The sequence below is a fragment of the Tamandua tetradactyla genome, chromosome 16, assembly GCF_023851605.1.
Source record: "Tamandua tetradactyla isolate mTamTet1 chromosome 16, mTamTet1.pri, whole genome shotgun sequence".
NCBI classification, from domain to species: domain Eukaryota; kingdom Metazoa; phylum Chordata; class Mammalia; order Pilosa; family Myrmecophagidae; genus Tamandua; species Tamandua tetradactyla.
In genome coordinates, this window is record NC_135342.1 from 652,089 (window position 1) to 677,726 (window position 25,638).

The 25,638-nt window shown below is 41.7% G+C and overlaps 1 protein-coding gene across 3 annotated transcripts; it reads left to right on the forward strand.

Annotated features, from left to right (window-relative positions):
• Positions 1-10: 10 nt before the first annotated feature.
• ZNF606 (zinc finger protein 606) lies at positions 11-24,209 on the forward strand. 3 transcript variants are annotated; one of them, XM_077130501.1, is made up of 7 exons: positions 11-516; positions 2,152-2,261; positions 2,997-3,053; positions 3,534-3,625; positions 11,481-11,607; positions 11,861-11,956; positions 18,058-24,206. In XM_077130501.1, the coding sequence occupies exons 2-7, from the start codon at positions 2,231-2,233 to the stop codon at positions 20,037-20,039; spliced, it is 2,385 nt and encodes a 794-aa protein (XP_076986616.1). In that variant the 5' UTR covers positions 11-516; positions 2,152-2,230; the 3' UTR covers positions 20,040-24,206. The 3 variants fall into 3 exon arrangements, with proteins under 3 accessions (XP_076986616.1, XP_076986618.1, XP_076986617.1); XM_077130502.1 differs by lacking the exon at positions 11-516 and adding an exon at positions 531-771; XM_077130503.1 differs by lacking the exon at positions 2,152-2,261 and having other exon boundaries at positions 18,058-24,209.
• Positions 24,210-25,638: the final 1,429 nt, after the last annotated feature.

Sequence of the window (25,638 nt, forward strand, 5' to 3'; positions counted from 1 at the left end):
GCCGCCCTCGCGGCGAGTCCCGGTCGACGCCGGGGGAGCGGCCGCCATTGTCCGCGGCCGAGGGGACGTAGTCACCGGGGCGCCGAGCTGGCCGTGCTGCCTCGGAGGGGCTGGAGAGTCCCGAGAGCCGGAGGGGCGGCGTGGCGCCAGACGGGTCTCGCGTTTCTCGCGTTTGCCTCTTCCGCGCCGGCTTCGCGCCCGGGCTTCCCCGGGCTCCTCCGGCCTGGGACCCTCCAGCCACCACCCGCCCCCCGCCCCCTAGGCCGCCTCTGGACGCGCGGTCTCTCCGGGCGGACCCGGGTGAGCCCCCACGCCGGGCCTGGCGCTGCTCGCGATTGTCGGCTTTCCGCGCCTTTGTCCCGAGGCCGCCCGCAGGACAACTTGGGGACACGGCGGGATCGGACCTCGGCGCGGGACAAAAGCCCGGCGACGCGGCCCCAGGCTTCCGCAAGGGCGGGGGTGCCGGCCCGGGGGTCCTGGAGGCCGCTGGCCAGAGGTCGGTCAGCTGCAAACCGGGTAAGGCCGGCCGCTGGCTCTTCCCAGCTCGTAGACCTGGGTTGCGGAGGAAATCTGGGGCGGGAGGCTCGGGGGTCTCGGAGAGATCCAAGATGAATTCGTCTTGGAGGTAGCTAATGGAAGTAACCATGTTTCATTCCCCATCAGGCGTTTCTGATAGCTGGTTCGCTTAAAGCATTAGAGGACGTCAAATGGGACCTGGGGACAGCCCCGGGTGACCAGGAACAGGCAGACACCGAGGGATTTTGACAAGCCGTAAGCAGCGGTTTGCTTATTTTGAATTTTGCAGCAAATCCTGGTGCTCCAGGCCCCCAGGGTGAGGGTTTCCAGTGCTTTTTGTGCTCTCCCAGGAATCTTCGGGGCTCTTCCAATGGGCGATGGTAGTCTCAGAGAGGTCTCTGGTCTTGTACAAAGACCTGGAATTAGGGAGTTGGACCTAGCTCTCTGATTTCTCGACCTCCACTTGTGTTGCACCGCTGTCAGGCCAAGTGGGGAATGAATATTTACTCGATTTCCAGCCTGAAACAGACAGGGCTGGGCCTTGTATTTCAGGTGGAATCTTGTTTTTTCGTAATGTTCACATAACATAAAATTCACCATTTTAACCATGTTTAAATGTGCAATTTATTGAGTTTAATATAGTCACAGTGTTGTATAATCATTCCTTGTATCTAATTTCAGAGTATTTTCATCATTCAAAAAAGAAACCCCTTATCATTAAGCGATCACTCCTTATTCCCCCCTTGCCTCCAGCCCCTGACATCCACTAATCCACTTTCTGCTGCTATGGATTTGCCAATTCTGAACATTTCATTTAAATGGAATCAATCAATATGTGGCCTTTTGTGTCTTACTTTTTTCATGTAGTATAATGTTTTCAGGGTTCGTTCATTGGTAGCACTCATCAGTATTTGGTTCTTTTTTTGCCTGAATAGTAATCCCTTGTGTGGCTAGACTGAATTTTCTTCATCCATTAATTGATAGGTGGATATTTGGATTGCCTTCACTTTTTGGCTCTTTTGAATATTGCTGCTATGAACATTCGTGTATAAGTTTTCATTTGAACTTGTGCTTTCAGTTTTATTGGGCATATATCTACTATTGGAATTGCTGGGTCATATGGTAACTTTATGTTTAACTTTGTGGTACCACCACACTCTTTTCCACGGCAGTTGCACTATTTTAAATTCACACCATAATATATGTTTTGTATATTATAGTTATCTCCTCGGAGGTTTTGTTAGCTCTAAAAGATTGATGATTTGTGGGATTTCTTAGAAGACAATGACAAAGACAATATATGGGTTGTAGATGGATTTTTCATTAAGTTTTGTCAAATCAGCTGAGAAGTTCCATTGACATTTTGATTGGCTTTCTCTGAAGCCTATAGCTCAGTTTGGGAACCGTTGACAAGTTTCTACTCTTTTGTCTAGGGTTGCTCTTTTTCACCTCATTCAGTTCACCCTAACTTTTTCTCCACGAAAACTCATATGTTTTAGGGATGCAGATTCTGTTTTCTTAAGATGCTCCTTAGGTGTGTTTTCTTTCTTTCATGACTGTATCTCTTTGTCCTTACTGAATCTTCTATGAGAAAGGACTACTTTTGTTTTTTATTTTGTCTACTTTTGTCATTAGGTTGGTATTGCAGTTGCTTTGCATGTATCAACTGACTCCAGTTCTCCTGGGCAAGTGCCTTGTCAGTCAGTATTGAGGCATGGCAGCTGTCAACCCGTGGGCTTCCTGGGGTGAGTCCAAATCCTCAGCCTCCTCTCCCAACATAACCTGCTGTAGCAGGGGTCAGAGCTGGGAGGGGTGGAGGGCTTTGGAGGTGGGAGAGGTCTAGCTTGGTGCAGAATTAGAACCGAATGGGATCAAAAAGCTTGGTCTAGTGAGGAATGAAAATTGTCGTGTGAAAGAAAACATAAGTTTTGTATATTTTCTAATTATTTCTTGGGAAGTTTCATTAGCTCTAAGAGATTGATGATTTGTGGGGTTTCTTGGAAGACAAAGGCTATCGGAATGTTGCTTCTAATGCTCCCATGCTTTCTGCTGTTATTATTATTTCTTTTAATTTTTTAACATTGGTCAGTAATTCAAGAACAATTTTAAATAGTAGTAGTGATATCAGTGGTGACTTTTATCCTCAAATGAGGCTTTGGGTGTCAATTTCTTAAAGATATCAAGGGAATGTCCATTTACTAACTTAAGCTTTTTAAAAATTAGGTTATGTTACATTTGGCTTCTTCAGCCATTTATGGGGTCCTGTTCTAATTGTCCTGGGGCTACATTATATAAATAAATTTTCTAACAAGGAAAATTTTGGATATAAGTCTAGTTTATTATTTTGAATATATTTTAACCTGCCCTAGGGCTCTGTTTATGCAACTTTTTCATGTCCTTAAGTGAGAACATTCTCCTTTTGTATTTGGTGTCACAGTTGCTTTCCTTATCCTTCATACTAACCTGACCCTCCTGTGCAGGTGCCCTTACCAACCAGTCCTGGGGGATGGCAGCCATCGATCCGTGGACTTCCTGGGGTGAGTCAAGCTCCTCTGTTCTTGTTGGCTGCACTGGTGTAGCCTCTCCTAGCAGTGACATGTTGCAGCCAGCAGTGGAGCTGGGGACCTGGATGGAGACTTTAGGATAGGGAGATCTGTTCAAGGTCTGTCTCAGGGCACGGCTGGAAAGGGGGGATCAGAAAGTTCTGCCCAGATTACAGTGATGGCGTCTCCAGGATAGGGCATGTGAGAACCAACATGGGGTGCCTAGGGCTGAGGCCTAGAAAGGCTGTGAGTAGCAATCTGATCCTGCTGCTCACAGCATAGGGGAATGGGGAGGGGTTCATGTGCTTAGGTAATCTCCTTCTGGATCCTGTTTCCTATATCTACAAAATGAGGAAGTGGGTGGAAGGGCAGGGGCCAGCCCTCTCTGACGCCCTCTCCCCCAGGAGTAAGGGTTTGTGTGATAACACTTCTGTCAGGGCCATCTACCTCCATGACTTTTCTCTCTTCCCCCAGCTTTGTGTCCTCAGGACCCTGCCTGGCCTGCAGAGGGTACCCTCGATGAAGGGAGGAGGGTTCTTGGCCTCCTTACAACGCCCCTGGTTCAGGTGAGATGGGCTTCCATTTTTTTCCTGAACATCCATCCCTGTCTCTTGCCCTCCCAGTCTATGTGGTTCCTTATTTATGACAGCTGAAGTTATTGCAGTACAGAGGGATTCAGCCAAGTGTTTATCAGAATCAGTTCACTTCTTTAACTCAGATTGGGAGAATTCGGACAGCAGAAGGTTCCTGACTGTTTTTGGTGACTCAGAGCCTTTCTGTCAGTCAGGCCTGTCCACAGTCCTGAGCCTCAACCATGCCTTGGTTGAGGGGAACAAGGACAGCCCCCTTGGCTGGCAGCCCCATCCCCTTTCCTCCTCCCACCTTCAGTCACATTTACTGATTTGGGCTGACCCAGCTGTGGGGTCCATGCTGGGAGGGAAACAAAGGCAGGTTTGCGCTCCTGTCCTGAGGATTTCCAAGATCCCTTTTCAGGATTGTTCATTCAGTAATGAGGACTCAGCCTGTGTGATGCTACGCAGGCAGTGCTGGCCACGTAGCATCAGAAGGGTAAGGAGGACCCCGGGCCCTGGGGAGGGGCTCAGTCCAGCTCACGCTCTGGGAGCTGGGATAGAGTTAGCAGGGGTCAGCAGGGTCAGTTCCTTCCTGGGAGTCAACACATCTAAGCCAAGAGCTGAAGGGGAGGTGTCAGTCTGATGGGCACGGCCCTGTGAGCCAGGGTTTGGCCTCCTGTAGCACTGAGGAATGTGTTGGAGGTGGGGTGTGCATTACATGACCAGTGCCTTGGCAGAGACTGAACCCAATTAAATTTTAGGCTGGAGAGACCAGGAAGAATCCAGCTGGGCCCAGAATGCTTGTTGCAGAGCCAGGGCTCTGTCTTGGTGGTAACAGGGAGCCTCAGAAATGTGTGGAGTGGGAGGCATGAGTGTCCTGAATGTGGCTGGAAAGATCCCCCTAGCAGGGAGTGGGGGAAGAAGGGGACTCTGGGAAGCACACTGGTGTTTCAGGCTTTAGACTAATGAGGAGCTTGGGAGGAGAGCCCAATCCGAGAGGTCTGAATGAGTCACAGCAAGGGGTCTCAGAGCATGAGCGTGGTTCTGTTAAGGTTATGGGGAAATGAAGCAGGGATACTAATGCAGGAGGGCTGTCATCACCCCTCTGCCTTTCAGGCTACCCTAGAGGTAGCCACTTGAAAAGAAATTTTAACAGCTTTATTGAGATGTAATTTTCATACCATAAAGTTCACCCTTTAATTAATATGTACAGTTCAGTGGATTTTAGTTTATTCACAGAATTGTGTAACCACTTACCACCATCTAACATTTTTTTATCACCCCCCCCTAAAAGAAACTGTACGCTTCCACTAGCCCCTGCTGACCACTGATCTCCTGTGTCTATGGATTTTTTATTCTGGACATTTCATATAAATGGTATTATACAATATGTGGTCTTTTGTGTCTGATTTCTTTTCATGAGCTTGATGTTTTCAAGGGACATCCGTGTTGTAGTATGTATCAGTACTTCATTCCTTTTTCTGGCCCATAGGCAGCCACAGTTAACTTTTTTAAGAATTTTCAGATTATCTTCATATTTCTAAGTGAGATGTTTTTCTTCAATCTCTTTTTCTTAGTTCATTAGATTTCCTGCTATGAAAAATTAGGAAATAATTTCATTACTACTTTCTGTATTTTTTGTTTGTGAAAAATAATCAAGCAAATATGAAATCCTGTGGTATAAAAATATCAATAAAGCCTCTAGTTATCTTAATTGGCCCCCCCCCATTAAAAACGAATAAAAAACTCACCATTTCAAAGCCGAGGGGTGTAGTGCCTCAGAAGTATGGTGTCACCAGGTGGTAGTGATGCTGGCTCTGGGAAATAAGGGCAGAACCATGTGATACAGGGTAGGGGTGGTCTGGTATCACAACTTGAGGGACTAACGCAGCTGTTGCCACGTGGAATCATCTTTAGATTCTTTCACAGAATCTTTGAAGCTAGGATAGGCTTAAACATGGGTCCCAGATGACTTGGAAATAAAGTTAGCTGTAATAAATCCTTTGAAGAAACCCTAATAACCACTATGATACATTGTACTGTTAATCTTTGAGAGTTTTTGAGAATTATTAGAGCCAATGCTGAAAAAATAAAAAAATTAAAATAACAGCACCCTCCACTGTCTGAAGAGTTGTGATTTCTGAGCCCATGTTCATGGCCCCCTCCCCATGCTCACTTTGGACTCTTCCCTGTGGGACACTCAGACTTGAATCAAGACTTTTGAATTAAGTTCAGGTCTTTAGGAATGCAAATGAGAGCCCCCATTTCCTCCTATTCTCTCCTAGTTAAATATTGAAATAAAGTATTCACCTGGTGAAACATAAAATACTGCCATCCCTCAGTAACTGAATCTAGTCCATTCTTGAAAACATGTTGAACAGGGAATTTTCAACTAGTGGAAACCCAGATACCATTATTTTGGGGGAATAGAGGAAGTAATGTACCTAGTCCCTCTAAAAACTCCAGCCAGTATCACCAGGTAGGTAAACTCTCTTTTAATCCTGTAGCAATCCACTTAGGATTTCTGCAGAAAAACAAGATAAAAAATAATACTGCATACATCCATCCCTGGTAGTACTCAAGGATGTGCAGAGTCTTGTTACATTGTCCTTCTGCTCTGCAAAGACTTTCACTGAAATACAGTAGTGAAGTTCTGTGTTAAAGGTGCAGAAGAGGCCCTCTGAATTGCCCAGTGGGAAGCATGCCCTGGTTTCCATGAAGGGGTCACCCCTTGAGAATTGCAGGAGCATTTGACTAGATCTTCTTTTGGAAACAGCCGAGACACAACTCAGCACCCTCTGGTCCTCTCATTCTGACCATCATGTGGTTAGGAATGTGACCATTGTGTTGACAGATTTCATGAAACGCTTTACAATGCCTAGATAAACTCTTAAATGTGTGCACAAAGTTTTCAAGAAGTGGCTCTAAACATCTTTGTGCGTCATTGTAGGAGATGATGTTTGGAAAGTGTAAGTTCAGCAGCGAACAGAAGAACTCACGCCTCTTCTCCAGTGTGCCTCTCTGCAGTGGGGCTGGTTGCCCTGCAGCTTCTAATAGCAGTGAAACTTGTATTTCCTCTCCTGGCAGCCTGGGAGATCCCTCTCGTCTCCACAGCTGGTCAGGCTATGTGTCCATCTCCATGATTTCTCCCTTCATTTCATTTTCCAGCTCCTTGGTTTTGCCTTGTCTTTTACAAGTGTTATGTTATGGTGTCCTCTTACCATCTGTATTGGTCAGAATTCTTCAGAGAATCAACCAGTAGGGTATATACACACAACACATTAAAGGGTTTATTTTAAGGAATTGACTCATGTGATTGTGGACTGGCAAGTTTGAAATCTTTAGGGCAAGCTGGAAACTCAGGAGTTGATGGCTGCTGTCTTGAGGCAGAAAATCTTCTCTGGGAAACTTCAGTTTTTGCTTTTAAAAAGGGCCTTCAAGTGACTGGATGGGGTCTGTCCACATTATAGGGGGATCTCCTTTGTTTAGCTGATTGCAGATGTTAACTGCAGCTACACTTGGATAGCCTGGCCATATTGACACACACTGTGACTTGTGTGAACCACGTGGGGGTTATTTAGCTGTGGGTCTTCTTCCTGCTTGGCAGTCCACAGATCCTTCTTGTTTGATGACATTTCCTTTCTCAATTCTGGGAATGTTTATCTTAAATTGTATTTTGACAGATTCAAAATTACAGCAAAGTACAAAAAATAATTGAGCAAATTGTCCTCATCATTCCAAATAAACCTTTGTTACCATTTTATCATATTTGCCTTGTTTTCATTTTTAAATAGGCCCCACTTACATTCTCTTCCCACCCATTCTAAGAACAGCCACTATTGTAGATTTGGTGTGTGTCCAGCTGGTCAGTTTTATACTCTTATGTAGATAAGAAATTATCTGGAGACATAGTATGCACATACAATATTGTATGCTGGTTTTTTTTTTTCTCACCTCTGGCATGGCAGGTGAGAACTCTGCCTGCTGAGCCACCATGACCTGCCCTGAATGCTTTTTTAAAGTGTATTTTTCTTGAGTTTTTTTCCATCTTTCTTTATTCATTCAAGGTCAAGTTCATTCCCTTTGCACTCACTGCCAGCTAGTAGTATCCATCAGGGAAGTGTGCCTTCCTGTAATCCTCCTTTTTTCTCTGCATGGGCTTATACGGTTTCCCCTTCACACTTTTTTGTTGTTGTCGTTGCTATTCTAGCCAAAGCTGAGTGAGCATTCTTGTATATATCACTTGGTGCACACATATAAACATTTATGAAGGCATTGCCTGAGAAACAGGGTTTTTCTTGGGAAGTGAGAATCTTTTTAATGTATCTTGGCAAGTAAATTAGACCAAATTTACAAGTATAAAATATATTGACAATTATATTGATTCAGTTATCAAGTTTCCAAACCTCCGACCAACACATTTGCAAAAAGTAATAATAACTGAGGAATTCCCTGAATTGGCATGTGCAAGCTTTTTCTATAAAGCTTGGGGTCAATTGTCAGACTCTTCTTGAATGATTATTTATCTCTGAGAAACAGTTTTGCGCAGTTTGGGGACATGTGTGTGTTCAGTATTTCTCGTGCGGCCACGTTGCTCTCCCAGAGGTGAAAGCTGCTTCTCACTCGCCGCTTTGGGGGAAAGTTTCCATTTCCCTGCATCTTTGCCAGCACTTGACATCATCAGGCCTTTTAATTTTTGCTTACCTCAAGACCAAAAAGTATATAGCATCTCCTTTATAACTGAGGTTGAAATCTTTTCACATGTGTATTGCCATCTGCTCTTCTTTCACACAGTCTATCTCTGTGTGTTTCCCTCCCCAGATTTCTGCAGCCTCTTGACTTTCTGATGTGTAGGCATTTCATATACACCCTGGAACCTGATTCTTTTCCATATATATATTATCTTCTCCCGGACTGTGGCTTGTCTTAATTTTGTGGTGTCTTTTATCTGTCAAAAGTTCTTTGGAATATTTTTGTTAAATGTGTCTGTCTTTGTTCATAGCTAGTATCTTTAAAGAATCCCTGTGTTACTTTTAAGAAATAAATCCTTCCTGTCCTTTTCTTTATAGTCTCTTTGTGGAGTTATCCAGTTGTGGTGGGCCTCCTGAACAGATGCAGCACTTCTGATCTCTTCACAATTCATGTCCTCTTTTTGTGGTGTATTTGTGGGTGAGGCCTGGCTGTCATTGTCCTCACCACAAAACTTGCTGGGGCCATCCATTAGGTGGCGGGCCACTCGTGTGGCATGTGTTCATGATGTGTCCAGGGGTTCTCTGCAACCCCAGGAAAGAGCTGTGAGGTTGAGAGTCCCACTCTGCTGTAGCTGAACAGATCTGATTCCTCTTGGCTCCCTTTCCTGAGGAGTCTCCCTTGGTGGGCTTGGGTGGGTGGTGTTGCCCATTTGGTCTCGCAGTTACCTGAAGAGGGAAGTGATTGTGAGGCAATGAATCTCTCCACTGATCCCCACACCCCCTATCAGGATGAAGAGGTCTCAACTTTTTAATGCTGTTTTTCTCCCACAGCCTGATACCCTCCCATACTCATGATTCTGAGATGGGTCCTTGGGGTTTTTTGCCCAGGTATAGGTGCAGAATTGCTCTTATAGCCCACAAGAATGGGTGACTTGTGGGGAGGGAAGGCAAGGGGCAAAGCTGTCTTGTGCACAAAACTTCACCCTGTCTCCCTCTTCCAGCCAGACTCTTAGTCCCACCTCCACGGAGCCCAGAGCCTCTCTTGGCATCCTTGTACAGCCCCCCACTTCCACTGCAGCCCCTCCTAACAGGCAGGGACTGGCATCCCGTATACTCTGTGCCATTGTCTGCATACTTTCATCTGTTCCCTGTCCTGCAGAAATGTACCAGTAACCCATTCTTTCCCTGGGTTGGGAGTATTCCTTTTACTTTCTTCTATTTTTTTTTTTAAATTTTATTTAGGAGATTTTTAAACACAAAAATAGAACATAGGGTGCACTTAGCCTTTGTGCAGTTCTCTGCCTGAAGGTAACACTGAAATACAAGTTCACATTATGCAGCAGCAGCAGCCTTCAAGGAAACTGAGGTGTGAGGAGGTCTATAAGAGGAAAACCAAGAAATTGGCATTGACACATTGAAGGCTGGGGAGGATTTCATGGAGGGAGGGTGTGGTCAGCAGATTTAAAGGCTGTGGGTAGGTCAGAGAAGATGAAGACATATCTTGGTCTAAGTAACCACAAGGTATCGGGGATCTTGGTGAGAGTGTGGTGAAAAGTCAATATTAATGATGTTCATTGTCCCAAAATGTTATAACATTGATCAGCAAAAATGATGAATATAAAGAAAAGTTTTCAAGTACCCAGAAACAAAAGCAGGGGTGATGAGGATAGAGACAAAATTGCAAGACAAGGAAGGAGCAAGAGTGAGGGTAGATTATTCCTTGGAGGAGGTTGTCTGTCAGAAGAGCTGACATGAGTAATGGAGAGACAGTGACTTTTGAGAAAGAGGAGATGATTCTTCATCATTTGTAGTCTCAGAAGAGGTGGGATACAGAAATAAGGTTTAGTGAGGGATAGTAGATAGGTTTTCCTTGGCTATAATAAGTCTGAATGTGCAGGGGCATCAGCAGGGAGTTGACTCTTTGGGGTAAGGGAATCAGTTCTATGTTTTCAGACAGTCACGCTGTGAAAGTAGAAGGGAAGTGGTTCAGATATAGTGTAAAAGTTGATAAACTGAAGATGAGGAACCAACAGTAGGAACTTCATGCTGGGCCAGATAAAGATGACAAGCTTGGTTTCAGAGCCTTGGCTAGCAAGTACTATAAAGAAGCCCACGGGAAAGACTTTATGCAGTTAGCAGGCTGTGAAAGGAGGGGTTGTGGTTAGAGGACCTGTGGAGTAGAGATAATGTACTTTGTGCATACATCCATTCAGCAGGTGTTCCATGGTTGATTCTGTATTGACTGGGGAGGCAGATCAGAGAGCTGATTTCCAGACAGATGGGAGGACCAGGCTGAGAAGAGCAAGGGCTTTGGGTTTGTGGCACATCACCCATGATGTACAGCTCACCCTCCACCACAAGGAAAGGCATCCTCTGATTGCCCAGGTACCTGAGGCACACATCGGTTACTTACCAGGACTGTGAGGGATAAATGTATTGCAGAAATCAGACAAGTTATAATTAATTCTCCCCTCTAGTTTTCTACTAGAATATTCGTTGCTCTTTTCGTCCTAAAAACTTTGGTTTTGGCTGTTTTCATTCAAGTGCTTTTGACCGCAGGTGTAACTGTGTCCTTGGCACAGGCAAGGACAGCTGTAACTATGTGTCCTTGGCACAGCACAGTCTTATCTCATCCTCAGCTCCCATCCTTTAGACAGCATTGACCTAGGAGTGGAAACTTCCTGCCATCAGTGCCTGTAGCTTGCTTTTGCCCAGATCCAGGGCCTTTTAAGTGTCTAGATTTACAGTGAAAGAGGGGTCATTGTCCTGGTGGGAATTCTGTCTGCACCATTGTTTTTGGGATTGAGCAAAAGATTTTGGAATAGACCTGCTAATTTTTTTTTTTACATGGGCAGGCACCGGGAATTGAATCTATGTCCTCTGGCATGGCAGGCAAGCGTTCTTGCCTGCTGAGCCACCGTGGCCCGGACCTGCTCATTTTTGCCATGGTTATTGTTTGCCCAGGTATCTGATTTCCTAAGAGGATATCCCAAATGTGGGTCCTTGGTGAGTCCTGACCTACACTCAGAATCTTAAACATATGTAAGACAGTTTTCTACATCTTGTCTCCTCTCCTCAGGGCTGTCAGCCTCACTCCAGCCCTAGAAACGTTGGAGGGGGTGACTTCAGGCTGAGGAGGAATGTGTGTGTTCTTTTAGGAACCAGTAACCTTCAAGGATGTGGCTGTGGATTTCACTCAAGAGGAATGGGGGCAGCTGGACCCTGTTCAGAGGACCCTGTATCGAGATGTGATGCTGGAGACTTATGGACACCTGCTCTCTGTGGGTAAGGCTGGTGCTCCCCAAGAAAATGAAGCTATTCTTACCACAATGCCTTTAGGGATCTCAGAAGAGCTGAAGTGACCTTGGGCCCTGAGGTTCAGGGACAATATCCCTAATGCTTAGGAAACACAAGGCAGGAGGAATTGTACTTATTCTGCCTAAACGAAAAGTCACAAGGAGGACTAGGCAAAGGAAGCTTTCTTCACCATGCCTCAAAGCTAAACTATACAAGTCCCGTGTGTTTTTTTCATGTGTAGGGAATCAGATTGCCAAGCCTGAGGTCATCTCCCTGTTGGAGCAAGGAGAAGAGCCGTGGTCAGTGGCAAGAGGATATCCTCAAGGCACTTGTCCAGGTGAGAGTAGCCCTTCAGATGTGAGTGAAGAACTTACCTCCAAGTCCTCCTTGTTTGGGAAACCAGCAACAGCAATTTAGCTTCGTTTAATACCAACTTAATTTCAATAGTATGTAAAAATTTGGTAGTATACAGCTCCATTACTTCCTTACTTCATGCTGTTGTTATGACACATAATGTACCCTTTGATGTAGATTTATAATTATTGCTTTTTGTAGTTCTCTTTTATGTCAGGTAGGAAACAAAGTGCATTTTATGCTGCCTTTTATCTGTATAGTTACCTTTACCAGTGTTCTTTATTACATCATTAGATTTGAAATACTGTCTAGTATTCTTTTATTACCACCTGAAAGACATCCTTTGGTATTCTTGTAAGGCAGGTTTGCTAATGATAAGTTCTTTCAGTTATGCCTCGATTTCTTCTTCATTTTTGAAGGATAATTTTGCTGGATACAGAATTTTAGTTGACAGTTTTTTTCTTTCAGTACTTTGAATATATGATCCTACTACCTTCTAGCCCTCATAGTTTCAGCTAGTAATCTTATTAAGGATCCCTTTTATACAAAGAGTCACTTTGCTCTCGCTGCTATCAAGATTTTCTCTTTGTCTTTGGTCTTCAACCAAAGATCTTGATGTGTCTAGGTGTGGATTTCTTTGGGTTTATCCTACTTGGAATTCGTTGAGCATCTTGGATATGTCAGTTAGTGTTTTTCATCAGATTTACAAAGTTTTTAGTCATTATTTCTTCAAATATTCTTTTGTTCCTTTCTCTCTCTCCTCTCCACTTAGGACTCCCATTATACCTATGGTGGTATGCCTGGTGGTGTCCCACAGGTCTCTGAAGCTCTGTTACTTTTCCTTCATTCTTTTTTCTTTCTCTTCCTCAGACCAGATAATCTCAGTTTACCTGTCTTCAAGATCATTGTTTTATTCTTCTGTCTGGTCAGAAGAATTTTTCATTTCAGTTATTGTACTTTTCAACTCCAGGATTTCTATTTGATTCCTTTTTATAATTTCTGTCTTTAATGATATTTTCTATTTATGTCTCATTCCTAAAGGCTTAGGTAAAGTCTTTGTCTAGTAAGCTCAACATCCAGGCTTCCTCAGGAGCAATTTTTATTGTGTATGTATGAGTCATACTTTATTGTTTATTTGTATACCTCATAAGTGTGGTTAAAAACTGGACAGACGTTTAAAAATTATAATATGACAATTATAGAAATAAGATTCTTCCCCCTTCTTAGGGTTTGTTATTTCTGCTTCTTTTAGTTGTTGTTATTTGTTTAGTTACTTTTCTGGAGTAATTCTGTAAAGTCTGTGTTCTTTTTCATATTTGCCCACTGAAGTCTCTTCTCTGTAGCTTAGTGGCCAACCAATCAATGAAATTCAGATATTTCCTCAAACATATAAAACCAAAAAAATCTCCCTTTCCCAAAGGGCTCTGTGCATATGTTGGGGCACACCTTCAACTCTCAGCCAGGCAGTTTATAACTCTGCCTTAGCCTTCACTTCTGACTGCACAAGAGCTTCAAGTCAGCCAGAGGTAAGAGCTTAGGGGCTTCCCAGGTCTTCCCTGAGCATACACACAGCTCAAGGCATGTGCACAGCCCTATCCATATATGTGGCCTTTTAGATTCCCTCGAAATGTTCCAGAGCTTTTCAAAGCCCCACTTGATATCTCATTCCTCAACTTTTCCTTTTAAATTTTTGCTTAATCTATTGTTTGCTCCAACTTTTTTCTATCACCTCAGTCAGTAGCAGTGTTAAAACCTTGCCTATATTGAGAAAACCTTCTTGACCAAAAGGGGGAAGAGTGAAATGAGACAAAGTGTCAATGGCTGAGAGATTCCAAATAGAATCAAGAGTTTATCCTGGAGGTTATTCTTACGCATTAAGTAGATAGCACCCTGTTATTCAAGATATAATAGAGAGGCTGAAGGGAACTGCCTGAAAATGTAGAGCTGTGTTCCAGTAGCCATGTTTCTTGAAGATGATTGTATAATGATATAGCTTTCACAATGTGACTATGTGATTGTGAAAACCTTGTGTCTGATGCTTCTATTGTCTACCTTGTTAACAGACGAGTAGAACATATGAATAACAATAAATAATAGGGGGAACAAATGTTAAAATAAAATTATTTTGAAATGGTAGTGGTCAATGAAAGGGAAGGGTAAGGGGTATGCTATGTATAAATTTTTTTTGTTTTCATTTTATTTCTTTTTCTGAATAGATGCAAATGTTCCAAGAAATGATCACGATGATGAATATGCAACTATGTGATGATTTTGTGAATTACTGATTATATATGTAGAACAGAATGATCAAAATAGGAATATTTGCATTTGCTTGGTGTTTTTTGGTATTTAAAAAAATTAAAAAAAAAAAACCTTACCTATAAATGTTTTGACAAATACCCCCTTCTTTCCTGCAAGGCTTTTAACATCATGTAAGTTCCCTACCAGGCAAAATAAAGACAAACTTCGAGGCTGGTTTTCCAGGGAAACACCAGACAGGTAAATAACTAGTATTCTCTGGGAATGAGACTATGAAAGGATTCCAGGTTATTTCTGTTCTGTCTGGTACCAAGAATGTGGGCTAATATTTCCTAGGCTGTTGTTGAAATAGGGAGTAGGAGGTGTAGGACTAGGGTAATATAAAATGCCACAGTGCTCACTTTACCAAAATTTAGTTGTTTTTCTTTTTTTTCAATCTACTAAATTTATTTTAACATTTGTTCCCCCTATTATTTATTTATTTTTAATCCATATGTTTTAGTCGTCTGTCAATAAGGTAGATAAAAGGAGCATCAGGCACAAGGTTTTCACAATCACACAGTCACATTGTGAAAGCAATATCATTGTACAATCATCTTCAAGAAACATGGCTACTGGAACACAGCTCTACATTTTCAGGCAGTTCCCTCCAGCCTCTCCATTATACCTTAACTGAAAAGATGATATCTGTATAATGCGTAAGAATAACCTCCAGGATAGCCTCTCGACTCTGGAATCTCTCAGCCATTGACACTTTATTTTGTCTCATTTCGCTCTTTCCCCTTTGGGTCAAAAAGGTTTTCTCAATCTCTTGATGCTGAGTCCCAGCTCATTCTAGGATTTCTGTCCAACATTGCCAGGAATGTCCACACCCCTGGGAGTCATGTCCCATGTGGAGAGGGGGAGGGCAGTGAGTTTGCTTGTCGTGTTAGCTGAGAGAGAGAGAGGCCACATCTGAGCAATCAAAGAGGTTCTCTAGGGGTGACTCTTAGGCCTAATTTTAAGTAGGCTTAGCCTATCCTTTGCAGGGTTAAGTTTCATATGAACAAACCCCAACATTGAGGGGCCAGCCTCTTGCTGTTTTTCTTGAATAAACTCTGTCTGGGTTGCTGAAAGGCTTCAGTTCCTGAATGGAGTACTGCTGATTTTCACAGCTTCAGAGCTTTAACTCTGAGTCTCAAGTGTCACATAAATACCCGAAGTGTCTGGGAATGACCAAAATCTGTAACGATTTGAATTACCTTTAACTCTGACCATATTTCAAGACATTCCAACAGGCCTTATATAATTTTCTCATTTCCCAGATAGTTCCTGCACGTTGCACAGCTGGCATCCCTAATTCCTCCTTAGGGATGGTGACACATCACCTCATTAGTGACACGTCAGTCACTACATCATGCATGCCTTTGCTCATACTGTACCTGCAGTCTGTCTGTATATCCCAACCATGCTTGAAGGCTGAGCTCACGCCATCTTTTTTTGTATGAAACCTTCCTTTACTGCTTCTGTTGAAACTGATCTTTGCCTATCTCCCACCCACTGAGTATCTTACAACCACACAATGTCTCAGCGATCTGTTTTGCATATTATTCATAACTATTTGGTATGTCCTCTGTTCACATAGATTTTCACTTCCAGGAAGAAACGTCTATGTTTTTGTCCTGACTGTAGTACTGAACACTTAGTAAGTCACAGATGCTGAGCACAAAGTTGGAAAAGTATTGTTCATTCAGTCTTTCATCTGGTCATTAAGTCGGTCAGCTAACATTTAAAGAAGTTTCTACTGGAAGGATTCAAAAGCTCTGTGAAGATCATTTGCTGACTTCTAGAAGCTATTCTTTAAATTAATAATAAATAACAGTTCTTCAGTAGAGTAGAACCTCTGTTGTAAGAGACTTGGGTGTTAAAAGGGGAAGCATATTGTGTAGTCAAGAGAAAAGAAAAAAAATGTAGAGGAAAAGGACAAGGATCTAGGTCCTGTTGGGTGCCTGGAATTTTAGACCCTATGGTAGACTGAATAATGGTTCCCCAAAGATGTCCACATTGTAATCTCTGGAACCTGTGAATGTTACCTTACATGGCAGAAGGGACTTTGCAGATGTGATGAAGAAAAGCACCTTTAGTTAGGGAGATTTTACTGGATTATCTGGATGGGTCCAGTGTAATCACAAAGGTACTGAATGGAGGCAGGAGTGTCACAGACACTGACAGGAGATATGACAGTAGCAGAGGTGGATGATGTACTTTGAAGATGAAGGAAGAGGCTACAGTGCTGGAGAAGGCAAGCAAATAGATTCTCCCATACAGCTCCAGAGGGGGTGTGGCCTTGCCAATACCTTAATTTTATCCCAGTGGAAGCCATTTTGAACTTGTGGCCTCTAGAACTGTAAGATAATATATTTGTGCTGTTTTAAGCTACTGAGTTTGTGGCAATTTGTTACAGCAGCAATAGCAAACTAATACAAATGCTTTCACTTATTGAGGACTGGCACCTCAGCAACAATGAGAGTAGCATCCATTTGCCCTGTGTTTTGCTGGATTCATAAACACTATCATTTATTCAGAAAAAAGCGAGTAGACTGTCAGACTACAATTCCTGTGTCTGTTTTATCACAATTTTCTGACTTGATGTGATTTACCATAATATCATACCCTTAAAAGATGATAAAATCTGTTCTTTGGGGTCTGTATTTTGCAACATTGACTGAATCTTTGGAATAGGAAATAATGTGATAGCGTATTATCATAGGTAACACCAAGGTAACTGGCTTGGTGATACTTTTTCTTAACTACACTCCCCCTTTTCTTTACAGGAAAAACTGGTGCTAAGATAGGGGGACAGTAAGGACATTGTTACACAAAAAAAAGAATTTGATAATTTTATAATTTAAACCTTAGTTGTTAAGGCCCTAGCTTTTTGTGTATCTTTGGTTAGGTCAGAATTTTTTACTTTTTCACATTAGTAGCTTTTTTGACAGGGATTGCTAAGATCACCCTCAGGTTGGGTGATGCACTAGAAGGATTTACAGGACTAGAAGTCATACGCAGGGTTATGGTTTATTAAAGCAAAAGAGTGCAAAGCCAAATCAGCAAAGGGAAAAGGCACTTGAGGCTAAGTATGCAGAAAAATGGATGCAAGCTTCCAGGAGTTCTCACCCCATGGAGTTGCACAGGACACTCTATTCGTCTGGCAATGAGTTGTGACAACACATGAAATTTAATATACCAGGGAAGCTTGCTTGAGCCAAGGAGTCCAGGGTGGTTATCCTTGGTCAGTCACATAGACACACAGTACCTGTATGACTTCCTGTAGTGACCAAAACTCCAAAATCCCTGAAAGAAAATAGGTGTTTGCCAATAAATGACATTGTTTCCATAACTGTCCAGACTGGCACAGTATGGACCAAGGACTTGAGGATGCAGAACACTTTTACTAGTGAGAACATTCCAAGAGCTCAGTTCCTAATAGCTGACTAAAGGCTGGTCACAAAAATAGGCATTTTTTTGTAATGTGGAAGATTTGAGCAACTGCTGGGTGAACTCTTTCCTGTGCACCCTTATTCTGGTCTTCCTTTTCATGGGGAAATTCTCCTAAATGGGTTTTATTAGATTTCAATATCACTTTGCATTCTGATTAATTACTTTTGTTCCCTGTTCACTACTCTTTATTTTCTGTTTTATGATCTTTCCTTAGGTTATAAATCCATATTTTAAAAAATCATACTTTGTATCTTTGGTGTTATTTCTAGTAAATCTCACCATTCCCATGCTGTTCTAAAAATTTCTGTTTCTGTACCCTCACGACTTTTTCTGTCTTTATTTCAGAATGGATGAGAAGTCTTGAAAGCAATGCACTGATCCCAACACAGAACATTTTTGAGGAAAAGTCCCATGGCATGAAGTTGGAAAGATACATGTGGGATGATCCTTGGCTCTCAAGGGTAGAAGTCTTGGGGTGTGAAGACCAATTAGAAATGTATCACATGAACCAGAGTAGAGCTATGAGACAAATGGTCTTCATGCAAAAACAAGTTCTATCTCAGAGAGGCTCTGAGTTCTGTGATCGTGGGGCGGACTGTAGTCAGAGCTTAAACTCTGTTCCATCTCAGAGAGTTTCTCAAATTGGACATTTCTATAAACCTGATACACAGGCTGAAAGTTGGAAATGCAATTCAGCCATAATGTATACAGATAATATCACTTGTGAAAATAATAATTATGGCAACACCTTCTGTCAGTCAGTACAGCCTGTTCACCCTGCAAGAATGCAAACTGGAGATCTTTTTAAATGTACTGATGCTGTTAAATCTTTCAACCATATAATACATTTTGGTGATCATAAGAGAATTCATACAGGGGAGAATCTCTATGAATATAAGGAATGCCATCAAATCTTTAATCAGAGCCCATCTTTTAATGAACATCCGAGACTTCATATTGGGGAAAACCAGTATGATTACAGAGAATATGAGAATATCTTTTACTTTTCATCCATTATGGAACATCAAAAAATTGATACTGTAGAGAAACCATATAAATATAATGAATGGGAAAAAGTCTTTGGGTATGACTCATTTCTTTCTCAACATGCAAGCACTTACACTGCAGAAAAACCCTATGAATATAGTGAATGTGGGACATCTTTCATCTGGAGCTCCTACCTTATTCAACATAAGAAAACTCATACTGGAGAGAAACCCTATGAATGTGACAAATGCGGAAAAATTTTCAGAAATCGTTCAGCCCTTACTAAGCATGAACGGACTCACACTGGAATAAAACCCTATGAATGTAATAAATGTGGAAAAGCCTTCAGCTGGAATTCTCATCTTATTGTACATAAGAGAATTCATACAGGAGAGAAACCTTATGTATGTAATGAATGTGGGAAATCTTTCAATTGGAACTCTCATCTTATTGGGCATCAGAGAACTCATACTGGAGAGAAACCTTTTGAATGTACTGAATGTGGGAAATCTTTCAGCTGGAGCTCCCATCTTATTGCCCATATGAGAATGCATACTGGAGAGAAGCCCTTTAAATGTGATGAATGTGAAAAAGCTTTTAGAGATTACTCAGCCCTTAGTAAACATGAAAGGACACACTCTGGAGCAAAACCATATAAATGTACAGAATGTGGAAAATCCTTCAGCTGGAGCTCCCACCTTATTGCCCATCAGAGAACTCATACAGGAGAGAAGCCCTATAATTGTCAAGAATGTGGCAAAGCATTCAGAGAACGCTCAGCCCTCACTAAACATGAAATAATTCATTCTGGAATTAAGCCCTACGAATGTAATAAATGTGGAAAATCCTGCAGCCAGATGGCTCACCTTGTTAGGCATCAAAGGACCCATACAGGAGAGAAACCTTATGAATGCAGTAAATGTGGGAAATCTTTTAGTCAGAGCTGTCATCTTGTTGCTCATAGGAGAATTCACACTGGTGAAAAACCCTATAAATGCAATCAGTGTGAAAGATCCTTTAATTGTAGCTCTCACCTTATTGCACATCGAAGGACTCATACTGGAGAGAAACCATACAGGTGTAATGAATGTGGGAAAGCCTTCAATGAGAGCTCTTCCCTTATTGTACATCTGAGAAACCATACTGGAGAAAAACCCTACAAATGTAATCACTGTGAGAAAGCTTTCTGTAAGAATTCTTCCCTTATTATTCATCAGAGAATGCACAGTGGAGAGAAACGCTTTATATGCAGTGAATGTGGAAAAGCCTTTAGTGGTCACCCTGCCCTAATTCAACACCAGAGAATTCACAATGAAGAGAAGCTCTGTGAATTGAATTGATGAGAGATTTTTCTGTTGTACATTTGATAGCATTGAAAAAACCTATAAATCAAGAGGAGTAATTTTTCAGTAAGAATTCTTTTTATTCACCAGAAAATATCTTCTTGAAAGAAACCCCATGAATGAAAAGAATAACCAAAAGCTTTCTGCAGTTACTCAGTATTAATTAAACATCAAATAACTGCATTGAAGGAAATTCCAAACTTTTTATTGTCCACAAGAATCCATGCTTGAGGAACAAGACTGAAGCAGTGAGGCAACTTGTAGCAACAGCTCTCACCAACTTTTGGATCTGTGTCTATTGTTAAGGGAAAACCTTACATAAGGAAAATGTGTCAACTGGAGATACACTGTTTTGCATCAGTTTGGAGTACTGGATGGAAGGCTTTACAATATTTTGTGCATCATTGTGGAAATACAGATTTTGCTAATATAAGGAGGGAGAGTCAGGGTGCCGTTTTAGAATTTGGAATACTAAACCTTAATTTAAGAAAAAAATCCCATTGACTGGGGAATTTACCATTGATCAAGATTAACCTCCTTAGCAAAGCTTACTAATTGAAATCATTAATGGTGGAAAGATTACTGCCTGAAGTAGAAGAGACTGGTATTGTTGGAACAAAATGTGGTACTTAATAACTCAATATGTGCCCATGTCCATTGTTTACCCATTCCTGCATTATTTGGACATTTAGTTGCTAATTTGTTTTGGGCAATCACAATATCATAATTAATGAGCACTGCATTGATATACATAACATGAAGGAATCAAAAGGGCACAGAATTGTATATATATATATATTATATCCTATAATAGATTTCAAAGATGTATATGGATAAAGACTAGTTGAGCCCACGGAGAAATTCACTCTTGTTAATTTAAGAATTATTTTTCTTTAAGTTTTACAAACACATATAGCACTTACCATGTGCCAGGCATTGTTTTAAATGCTTCACAAGTATTACCTTGTTCAGTCCCATAACTCTATGAGATAGGTAGTATTATTATCCCAATTTTACAGATGGGGAAATTGAAGCAGAAGTGTTAAAAGAACCTACTCAAGGACACACTGCTAGTAGTGGAGCTAGGATTCAGTTTGGCTCCAGAGTTTATGTTTGGAACCACAATGTTATGCTGCCCCTTTGGTGATTTTTTTCCATTTTTTTTTCTTTCGTTTGGTGTTTATGTAGTAGAAATTTGATAATAAAAATCCAAGAGAATTCTAAGCAAGGAGGTAAAGCTACATGGTTTCCCTGTTCCAAAGAATCTGGTAATACAAAAGCTATCCTTTTGAAATACAAAAAAGTCTGAATTAGACCTCAGAATCACTGGAGCCTGGGTTATCAAGAATTTCAGCACCCACAACTCTGAGGATTTCCAAGGAGAAGATATTGAAGGACACTGGCCATTTGTAAAGCCTGAGGAATGTTAACAATACCCGGAAGTACCATTTCCCAAGCTGCCCATCCCCCCCACTGCTGCATGAACTGTTTCTTGTTTATTTTTCTGCTCCAGATGAAACAGGGAGGACACAGAAGGGAAAGGGAATTAACTAGCCCATCACCTGGAATGAGGAGGGCACTTGAGTTTTCAGGGGAGAAAGGGCCTGGTTGTTCACAGAACTCAGCAGTTGCTCTTATAGTTCACAAGTATATCCTATATTTCCCTAATTTAGGATTATAACTAGGGGAAAACTAGGGGACAAAGATCCTTCCTGGATACTCAGTGTATTGGATAGAATTCTGGGGTACATAGCATTCATCTAATTCTTGAGGAGCCCACAACTCCCCAGTGGTTGAGAAACTGGTCTGGTGTCATGGGGAGATTTTGGTCACCATTTTACTCCTGTAGGTGGAGCTCATGTAGATATGTAACATCTTTCAGGGCCTGAAACATATGGTTGCTCAATAAATATTAGTGTGTAGGGGTAAATTAAAGTAATTCAGTTAATTTCTCATAATTTATGCAAAGTCCTTTGGTGAGAATGGAATTAGCAGTATTATCTCTAAAAGAAAAGCAATTTGATGTGTCCAGGGTCCATTTTCAATCTGATAGAGGTACTGTCTTCTGATGCCCAAAGTAATAAACTTTCAGCTAATCCACATGCTCTGATTTAGGAACGCCATAGAATTTCATGATTCAAATAAAATATTCCACATGCATCCAAATTATTTTGTAACTGTATTACCAAGCTTATTCTCTTTTTAGAAATCCTCCTAAAACGTGGCCCAGTCCACATCAGCATGAGTTAATAGAAAGCCCTAGACCTCTCCTTCCCAGGACTCCCCAACACCTCACCAACCATCACGCTCTGCCTTATGCAACACTGCAGTATGAAAACTGATTTCAGCATGCCCTAAGTGTCCAGGATTCTCAGGTCCTTTCTTAGCTCCAACATCCTAATCTGCGTACATTACCCTTTCTTACCCCATCTAACACTCCTCTCCAACTCAAACCTTCTTCTGGCCCTTTTGGATGTCAAATTCAGCCATCAGAAATCTACCCCCTCCACCTTCCCGCTCTAATTGAAATGTATCTTTCCTACCAGTATCTCTTACATTCCTCCTGCAAAGTGATCGTTTTCTCTCCCACTCCCCATTTGCTGTTTCCAGACTCATTCCTCCTTTCTTTCTAAAAAGCTACAACTTGAGACAGCAGACTATACTCTACACTGCTGCTGCTTGTTGCAGGCAATGAATGGTTAGCTCCTCTGTACATTTTGAAGACTTCAGCTCCTGTCTCACCTCTTCACTGTGTCTGAAACCACCTCCCATCATACTTCCTGCTCCCAGTGCCTATGTAGATGATCTTCCAATATACCAACCTTGCAGTTCTGTGACCTCCCTTCTGCTGGTGGTTTTGACCACCGCTCCCCACACCTTGTCATGGGCATCCCTAGGACCATGCCAGTGATTGGATTCCCTCTGCAATCTGTTTCAGGTATCCCTTCTTGATCTCTATTTAGTACCCATATTTCAACAATCCCTTGACAAAACCTTCCATAATGTTTAGTACCAGCAGTTGACTTTGCTTCCTATTTCCTGGGGAAAATTTAGAAGCAATTAGCAGGGCCTTCTATAATATCCCTCCACCTCTTCCACCTGTCTTCCACAGCACCAGTACCTTCCTTCTGGTGCCTTTTTATCAATTGGCTAGGTCCATGCACGAGAACCTGTGCCCTCACCACTTCTCAGTATTGTTTCAGCAAGTCTCCCCAGTCTTTCATAGCAACATACTTTCCCTACAGGAATATTGCCACTATCATGTCAACATGCTGCTCAAACAAAAATTTAAAATCCCCCATGGCATCAAATCCCTTTATAGCTCTTCCATCATTTCTCCTTGGAAAACAAAATTTACTTTAGAAAGCAAAATTCCATGAGTTGTTATTGCTGTTTCCAGTTCCTTTCCATTCATTCTTTTATCCCCGCTTGTTTTTGGGGAGGGGGGATGGGCAGGCACTGGGAATCGAACCCAGGTCTCCAGCATGTCAGATGAGAATTCTGCCACCAAGCCACCATCACATCACCCTCCATTCATTCTTGAACCCACTGCAAACCCACCTCACTATGTGACACTCAATGTAAATCCAGCCATCAATTCTCAGTTTTCTTCATTGGCATTATCAGTGTTGTAGGCAGTGGATCATCTTGAAACACGTTCTTCACCTGGCTTTCATGACACATCCTCTTGATTTTCCTCCTTTCTCTCTGGTCTCCCTTTCAAGTCCTTTTACTGTTTCCTCCTCACCTCCCTGACTTCTTAATGGCAGGGTACCCGTTTCTTATTCACATACAGTTTTGGTGATCTCTAATCTTAGGAATTTAAATACCACTAATATATTTATTTCTTCCCTTTTAAAGGTAGTGTTTTTAAAAATGTTTGTACCCTTGTGCATACAGTCAAGATAGAGAACATTAAAACTTCTCCCAGCAGTTCCCCCTTGCCTCTTTACAGTTACTCCAAGTGCTGGGAAACCACTGATCTGCTTTCTGTCACTTTACATTGGAATTGTCCTATGCAAAAGTTCAACATAAGTGGAATCAGTCTGTACCTTTTGTGTCTGGCTCCTTTTTCTCAACATAATGTCTTCAAGGCCCATCTGTGTTGTATCATGTACCAGTAGTTTACTCCTTTTTATTGCTGAATAGCTTTCCATCATGTGAATGTGGTACAATTAGTTATCCTGTTCACTTAGATATTAAAACATTAAGTTGTTTCAATTTTAGCTATTCTGACTGTGGATGCTATGACCATTCTACAAGGCTTTTGTATATATGGTTTCATTTTATCTTGAGTGAAAACTTAGGCATGGAATAGCTGCGTCCTATGGTAACCTCAAAAGACAGTGTCCATGGGACTTTTTTTTTTTTTAAAAAAAAACATAAACAAATGCAAACATTCTTGTCATATCATTCCATTCTACATATATAATCAGTAATTCACAATATCATCACATAGTTGCATATTCATCATCATGATCATTTCTTAGAACATTTGCATCAATTCAGAAAAAGAAAAAGACAACAGGAAAAAATTCATACATACCATACCCCTTACCTTTCCCTTTCATGGATCAATAGCATTTCAATCTAAATTTATTTTAGCATTTGCTCCCCCTATTATTTATTTTTATTCCATATGATTTACTCGTCTGTTGAAAAGGTCTATAAAAGGAGCATCAGACACAAGGATTTTACAATCACACAGTCACATTGTGAAAGCTCTATCATTATACGATCATCTTCAAGAAACACGGCTACTGGAACACAGCTCTACATTTTCAGGCACTTCCCTCCAGCCTCTCCATTTCATCTTGACTAACAAGGTGACATCTATTTAATGCGTAAGAATAACCTTCAGGATAGCCTCTTGACTCTGGAATCTCTCAGCCATTGACACTTTATTTTGTCTCATTTCACTCTTCCCCCTTTTAGTCGAGAAGGTTTTCTCAATTCCTTGATGCTGAGTCTCAGCTCATTCTAGGGGTTTTCTCAATCCATTGATGCTGACTCTCAGCTTATTCTAGGATTTCTGTCCCATGTTGCCAGGAAGATCCAGACCCCTGGGAGTCATGTCCCACATAGACAGGGGGAGGGTAGTGAGTTTGCTTGTCGTGTTGGCTGGAGAGAGAGGCCACATCTGAGCAACAAAAGAGGTTCTCTTGGGGGTGACTGTCAGGCCTAATTTTAAGTAGGCTTGACCTATCCTTTGTGGGGTTAAGTTTCATGTGAACAAACCCCAAGCTTGGGGGCTCAGTCTATAGCTTTGGTTGTCTGCACTGCTTGTGAGAATATCAAGAATTCAACTTGGGGAAGTTGAATTTCTCCCTGCTCTCACCATTCCCTGAAGGGGGCTTGCAAGTACTTTTCCAGTCACTGATCAAATCATTCTGGGATTCATTGGGGCATCACTCTGGATAAACCAACAAAATCTCATGTGCTACCTGAGATTCCAAGTACTTATGACATTCAATCAAACTATCTACATGAGTTATATTAGGAAATGCTCTAGTCAAAATATAAATTTTGTAACTAATAAACATTTTTTTGCTTTAGTCTCACACATAAGTTGGCATTTTAAAGTATTAATTATCAT